Source organism: Elephas maximus, chromosome 6 (assembly GCF_024166365.1).
Source record: "Elephas maximus indicus isolate mEleMax1 chromosome 6, mEleMax1 primary haplotype, whole genome shotgun sequence".
Taxonomy (NCBI): Eukaryota; Metazoa; Chordata; class Mammalia; order Proboscidea; family Elephantidae; genus Elephas; species Elephas maximus.
The window spans coordinates 117,001,909-117,009,233 of NC_064824.1; the positions used below are offsets into that span (position 1 = coordinate 117,001,909).

A 7,325-nucleotide genomic window follows, 5' to 3' on the forward strand; every position below is an offset into this window, starting at 1 on the left:
TCCCACCCCTCCCCTCCCCCCCGCGCCCCGATTCCGGCCCGAGCCGGGGGGGAGGCCGGGCGCCCGAGCCACAGTCCGGCCGGAGCGGAGCGCGCCCGGCCCCATGGACAGCTCGGCAGTCATTACTCAGATCAGCAAGGAGGAGGCGCGGGGCCCGGTACGGGGCAAAGGTACAGGGGCCGCGGGCGGGGGCCGGAGCCGGGCGCCGCAAGAGAGAAGGGGAGGGGGCCAGGACCACCTCGGCCGGGCTGGGAGCTCCCGTCCGGAAGCTCCCAGCCCGGAGGGGCGAGGAGGGAGTTCGAACTTGCTAAGGCTTAGAGACGTGGGGCGGGGCTTAGCGCCTTTTGGGCGTTTGCATTTTCCCGACATGGGGAAACTGAGGCAGGGTAGTGAGAGAGAGCTCCTTGGGGTCTCCCGTGCTGGCGGAGCAGGGTACCCGGGCGTCCAGCCCGCCCCTCCCCCGCAGCGTGGGCCCCCCCCACACACACACATTGGCGCCAATGGGGCTGGGTGATGGGGGGTTGAAGAGGGCGCCTTCAGGCCACCCGCCGAGACTCCGCCCCCTCTGGGCCGCGGTTGGGTCGGGGGAGGGGGCGCAGAGGTGACAGCGGGCTGAGGAGGGTTAGAAGGATCTCCCGCCAATACGCAGTCGTGCTCCCCACAAACTTCCGTATCTCGCGTGGGGACGCCGAACTCCTCTGAGGAGCAGTACTTCCAAGGGCCGCCAGTCGCCCCTGGGGGAGCCGTGCACTGCGCCAGGCACGCGGTGTCCCAGCTGCAGGCCCGCGGGTGCACGACCTGTGCACACATACACGGACTTGGACCCCGGGGGCTGGCTGGCCCAGCGTGGAGTCTCTGCCCGTCCCTGTCCCGGTATTGACGTGAGGGTCTTGGAAGCACCCCCCAGTGTGTTCTCCGGCCTGAACCCAGCTCCACCCCGGGACTGGGGGCCGAGGTGGAGGGGCGGGCGGAGGGTGGATCTGTCAATCAGCCACTCCAGGTTGGAGGTCTAGGTCGGGCGGAGGCAGAGAAGGTGGGGCTGATAGATGGCCCCGGGGACACTCTGGCTCCTAGCTGCAGGACTACAGTGTTGTGCCCCCGCCCTCTGCCACTGGGCCCAGCCTCAGTGAGGACTTTGGACCCACGGAGAAGTGGAGAAAATGAGGGGAAGGCGGGAGTGGGCGACAGGTCCCAGGTTCTGGCCCTCCTTGGCAGGGAGCCTCCTGAGCAGGGGTGGCTCAGGTAAGGTGGTCTGGGTGGCAGATGTCCCCAGTGGGTCTGCTCCTTAAGCAGTATTTCACCCGAGCAGGGATAGAGATTGTAAGGAAAAAAGAAAGCACCCACCTGAGTTCTTTTTTGGACAACCTACTCCCTAATGTGGATACATTTGTGCAGATCTAAGCATGGGGGCCCATGGGGTGGCCTGGAGCAAATACTGGTGGGGCCCCTGGCTTGGGCATTTCGGGTGGGGCCTGGCACCCATCGCAGGCCCTCCGCACCTTAGTGTGTCTCCCTTGATAAAAGGCAGAGGCCAGGTCCTGCCAGCTCAGGGGTTAGTACCTGGGCACCTAGACACACCTTTGCAGGCCAGTGTGCTTGCCCCCACCTTGGGCCTCCTTGCTTCAGGTGACAAGAAGTCAACGGCTTCCCAGAAGCCCCGTGGCCGGGGCATCCTCCACTCGCTCTTCTGCTGCGTGTGCCGCGATGATGCCGAGGCCCTGCCTGCCCACAGCGGGGCACCCCTGCTGGTGGAGGAGAATGGCGCTGTCCCCAAGGTGCGTGGAGGCTGCATGGGGCATCTGGGCTCAGCCAGGCTTAAGGCTCCTGACCATGCATTTTAGGCTCCACCTGGACGCCCTGAGCAATAACCTAGAGGGAGAATGGGAGGTGGGAGTCTACCTACCACTCCAAAACTGACTTTGTTGGTCTCAAGACTGTTCAGGGTGCCTCAGCTAGGGAACACCTGAATTTCCTCCATCCATGGAAGCTTCCTTTTACCTTGGTTTTACAGGTGGGAAGTGAGGCCCAGGCACCACACCCCAGATCTCAGGGTTGGTAGGAGCAAAGCTGGGGAGGAGATGGTCTCTCCCCACTGTCCCTGTGGCTCTTTGGGAATAGGAGTGGGGGAGGGAAGAACGATGAAGCAATGACTGGGGCTTTTGAGGGGTTCCCGAGCCAGCCCTGCGCCTCCCACAGCAGACCCCAGTCCAGTACCTGCTCCCCGAGGCCAAGGCTCAGGACTCAGACAAGATCTGTGTGGTCATCGACCTGGACGAGACCCTGGTGCACAGCTCCTTCAAGGTGGGCCATGCCCAGCAGCCCTCAGCCCCAGGGTCTTTGCCCTGGCCTGGGAGGGGAGCCTAGTCTGGGTCCTGACTGCATGGGGCTCCTGGCCCAGCTGCAGCCTCTTTTCCCCCACAGCCAGTGAACAACGCTGACTTCATCATCCCTGTGGAGATTGATGGAGTGGTCCACCAGGTGAGGGGCAGTGGAGGAGGAGGGTGGGTTAGGCTTGGTCGTCTAGACCCCAGGCTCCTCCCACCCATTCTGAGAGCCCTGGGATGGGACTTTGATAGATCCCAAAATACCAGAGGCTTAGAAGGTGTGAGACTTGTTCAAGGCAACACGGACCCTCAGGGACTTGCTGGATTCCTGGGCTTTGCAGAGTGGGGGTTCTTTTTCTCACCTCCCCCCTTGCCATGCCCCCTTGCCCCACCCTGCCCGGGACCCAGTTCAAGTAATTCAGGATAGGTTGTGTGCTGTCCAGCCTGTTCTCCATTACTTGGCTCGGGGGCCGGTGCCTTGCAGCCTTGGGGTGAGGGGGCCACCCCCAGCCCCCTACATTTGGCTGAGGGATTAGAAATTAGTGATTCCCCCTGAGAAAGGGCCGGAAACTAGGAGTTGGAGGTTCATTTTGATCTTTTGGGAGTGTGGATGGTGTCCCAGGGGCAGTTGGAGTGGCTGGCCAAGTTGAACCTGCAGGCCCTGGGGACCAGCCTCCCTCTGCCTTCTCCCACCCACTCCCCTCCCAGCCCTCAGCCACCCCCTCCATGCCCTCCCTGGCCTCGTGGCCAGCAGTCCCCTCACTGGCCCACCCCCCAGGTTTATGTGCTGAAGCGGCCCCACGTGGACGAGTTCCTGCAGCGAATGGGTGAGCTCTTCGAGTGTGTGCTATTCACTGCCAGCCTCGCCAAGGTGAGCCCTGCCCTCCGAAGGGGTCCTCCCACCCAACCCCAATGCACCTATGGCCCCACGATGACCCCCCTGGTCCCTACCCTCAGTACGCAGACCCCGTAGCCGACCTCCTGGACAAGTGGGGGGCCTTCCGGGCCCGGCTGTTTCGTGAGTCATGCGTCTTCCACCGGGGGAACTATGTGAAGGACCTGAGCCGGCTGGGCCGAGACCTTCGGCGGGTGCTCATCCTGGACAACTCGCCCGCCTCCTATGTCTTCCACCCAGACAACGCCGTGAGTGCCGGTGGACTGGCCAAGACCCAAGAAAGGGGCCCAGCTGGGCGGTGTCCAGGGCCTGGAACCTTCTCCCCTCCCTCTCCCTGGCCCACCGTTTACTGTGTCTGTCCACTATCCTTGTTCCCCCGCTTTTGCTGCTTGTAGTTTATGACTCTTCAGTGTAAAGGGCTCCCACTGAGGGCTTGGACCCAAGGTGGGCACTGGAGCAGTTTCAGTCTTCCATACAGTCTGTTGTGGTCTATGACTGGGCCACAGAATTGAGTGGTCTTGATTGGGATTTTTAAGAAATGAAATAGAATAGAAAACATTGGGGTGCTTTGCACATAGTCAGGTTAAATATTTTTTATAAACTTCTTTTGCTCTAAATCTGCTGTCAAAAAAGTTTGAAAACCACGGGTGAGGGGAGCCAGCCCTCTGGGGTGGGGTTTCCAGGACCAGAGTAGGCACTGAGGGCTGGCCTGGACATTCTGCACCCTGGGCCACTGGTCCTCCTCACTGCCCCACCCCTACCTCTCCAGGTACCAGTTGCCTCGTGGTTTGACAACATGAGTGACACGGAGCTCCACGATCTCCTCCCATTCTTCGAGCAACTCAGCCGTGTGGACGACGTGTACTCAGTGCTCAGGCAGCCGAGGCCTGGGAGCTAGTGAGGCCGGATGGGGCCAGGACCTGCCCCTGACTGACGCCAACACCTCCTCATGCTCGAACTTGGCGCCCATTGCTCCTTAAGAAAATCCATGGGCTGCCACACTCAGTGCCAGGGGGGAACAAGCACCTCCCCGCCTGCCTGGCCCAGCTGCAGAGGGGGCAGCAGGCGGCACCGAGGGCAAAGCGCCCTGGGATCCCTGTGTCAGTGCCTTAGAACCCCCTGCGTCTTCTTGGGGGGCCTGTGGGGGCTCTGCATACTGCTCCCTTTTTCTTGTCTCTGTGCTGCCATGTTTCTCTGCTGCCAAATTGGGCTCCTGGGCCTCTTCCGGCACTGCTTTGTTGGGGGGCAGGGTTTCTGCTGTCCCATGCCTTGGCCTTCAGCCTGGGAACGGTGGACACAAGTGCCTTGTGTAGAGCCCCTTTTCCCTGCCCAGCTTTTCCAGGGGCTCCATCCTGGGCAGCTGCTCTTTCCTGGACCCGCCTACAGGTCACTGGGATCCGGGCTGACTGGAGAAACTGCTCCCACCCCCTCCCCTACAGCCTCCCTGGGGACTGATATTGCCCCCACCAATTGCTGGGAGGGGGGATGATCTGTTACCATCTATGAAGGGAGCAGAGCCTGTTCAAAGGACCTCAGAGTCCAGCTTCTTCAGGGTTGAGGGCTGCTCCTGCCATCACCCAAGCCCCGTCCTTCACATGTGCCTTAAAGACCTGTGACCAGGCCCCCCTGGGGCTCAGCTCCCGCAGCTGTGAGTGGGGGTGTTATCAGGACCCCTGTCTGGTGCCATATAAATATGTATATGTGTATATAGGTTTTTAGGGGAGGGGAGATGGAAGGGTCGGGGTACAGACACCCCTCCCTTGTCCCTTTCCTGGGCCCATAAATTGGGGTGGGGGGAGGGAAAGGATTTTTACATTTTTTAAATTGTTATTTTCTGAATGGAACAAGCTAGGCTTAAGGGCCCCAGGCCTGTCCTATGTCCCTCACACCCCCTTTGCTCTGTCCGTTGAAAAAACATATTGCGCACCTTCCCTGTGCCAGCACTGTACTAGGTCCAGCAGCTGAATGGCGAGGTCTCTACACCACCTCACGGGTGCCTCCCCCAACCACCCCACACTTCCCCGGTGCCTTTTGGGGGATCTGCAGGAGGTAGGACCCTTATGTGGTTTGGGGGGTCTCCAGGAAGCCTGGTCAAGCTGCCGCCTTCCTCTGTGCCAACCCACCACCTGCAGCCGTCTGCCCCGCCCCCTGCTGGCTGGGGGCTGCCCCCAGGACACCCTGCCTTCTGGCTCTCTGATATCTGGAACCCCTCCCCCTATGTGTTGTATCTGGAGATCACGGCCTTGGTCTCTCCCAGGGCCTTACGGTTAAGGGGACCCACATACCAGTGCCAAGGGGGATGGCAAGTGGAGATGTCCTTGTGTCCCCTCCCCCCATAGAGAACTGGTGGGGGAGGGAGAATGGGAGGCTGAGTCGGGGTGATCCACTCATTTTAAGTGCCTTCTCTCTGACTGAGAGCCCCACAGTGTGACAAGAACTAAAGAGAAAGCCAGACCCCCCAATCCTGCCTCTGTGATTATTGGGGGGGGGATGGTTATGTTTCTTACACTTGGGATACATCTCTACCCTTTAGGGGCTTCCTCTGAGGTGGGTGTCTGTGGACAAGAGGACAGCCCCAGCTTTCCCGGATTTTCAAGTGTAACCATTGCAGGGCACAAGCTTTGAGGTGGATCTGAGGGTCCCAGCTCTACTGCTTGCTTAGCCTCAGTGATCTGATCTGTAAAATGGAGATACACCCCTTGTATAAATGGTTACGAGCTCCAATGCTAAGCGGAAGGTTGGTGGTTGAAACCCACTCTGCAGCTCTGTGGGATAAAGAGCTGGCACCTGGTTCCGTCAAGATTACAGCCAAGAAGACCCTATAGGGACATTTCTACTGTCACAGGGGGTCGCAATGAGTCGAAATCTACTCTGACAAGCAATCCGCTGTAGAGTTAATTAAATCCTGGGACACAGAGCCCTCGATAAATATTAGCTATAAAGCAAAAACGCTGCGGGCGTGGTGGTTAAGTGCTATGGCTGCTAACCGAAAGGTCAGCAGTTTCAATCCACCAGGCACTCTTTGGAAACTAGGGGGCCGTTCTACTGTCCTGTAGAAAGGCTAGGAGTCAGAATCGACTCGATGACACGGGGTACAAAGTAAAAGGAAGACGCCTGTGTTGGGGAGGCCCCTGGGACGTGTTTGGAGACGAGGAGAGGGTGTGCTTTCTGCCCTCGAGGGAGCAGGGCGGGGCTGGGGAGGCCCCATGAGGGCGAGGTGGGGAGCGTGGGAGAGTTGCGGGGAAGCGGAGTTCGCTCACGACGGAACTTTCGAACAGCGCTGACGTGGGCTGGCCTGAGAGTTAGAGCTCCCACCTCCGGCTGGGAGGGCCGAGCGAGGGGCCACGGCACCACCTACCGGCAGGGGTCGGCAGGCTTAGGCCTCTGATGGGGGGCTGGGCGGGGACCCCCTACCTCACCCGCCCCCCTGCTCCGGCCTTTCGGACCCAACGGCCCCACCCTTGAGGGCGCTTCCACCCCACTTCCTGCCTCCCGCCCCTGCTGCCCTGGCAACACTTCCTTTGCAAAACCGCGCAGCCCCGGGCCTTGGCAGGAAGTGCCCGCCCGCCCCTCCCAGGCCCTCCTTTCCTGCTTCCCACTGTGGCCACTAGAGGCCTCTCTGTCCTCGCGGACGCCGGGGCTCCCAGCTTCTGGCCGTCCCCCGCCTGCCCGCTGGGCAGACACACACGTGACCCCAACCCCACCCTTGGGGCCGGAAAAAAGAGGGCCTACCTCAGTCTCCCTTCCCGCGGGGGTGGGGAGCTTCTGGAGTCGTGCCCGCCCTCCAGCCACCCACAGGCAGGGAGCAAGGGGTGACCTGTCTCAATAGTTGGTTCCTGGACCCCCAACACCACCTCCCCTACTTCCCCCACCCCTCATTACCTTACGTGGGGAGTCCAGCCCCAGGCCAGCCTCTGGGGCCTTAGTTGCCCATCTGTCCCCTCAGGCCACCCTGAGGGGAATCTGCGGTGTGATAACCTCACTTCCTGCCACAACACACAACTTCCCAGGTAGAAAAGAGCCAGGAAACCCACCTGGGAAGAGGAGCCCATAGCACCCTCGAGTCAGGTTGGCATCAGCTCCCATCTGGGCCCGACCGTGAGAGC

General features: G+C 60.8%; 1 protein-coding gene across 2 annotated transcripts; it reads left to right on the forward strand.

Moving 5' to 3' along the window:
* On the forward strand, positions 1-6,363 carry CTDSP1 (CTD small phosphatase 1). Of its 2 annotated transcripts, none has more exons than XM_049888156.1 (7): positions 1-170; positions 1,627-1,775; positions 2,197-2,301; positions 2,422-2,478; positions 3,103-3,195; positions 3,282-3,467; positions 3,989-6,363. In XM_049888156.1, the coding sequence occupies exons 1-7, from the start codon at positions 104-106 to the stop codon at positions 4,115-4,117; spliced, it is 786 nt and encodes a 261-aa protein (XP_049744113.1). In that variant the 5' UTR covers positions 1-103; the 3' UTR covers positions 4,118-6,363. The 2 variants fall into 2 exon arrangements, with proteins under 2 accessions (XP_049744113.1, XP_049744114.1); XM_049888157.1 differs by having other exon boundaries at positions 2,200-2,301.
* Positions 6,364-7,325: the final 962 nt, after the last annotated feature.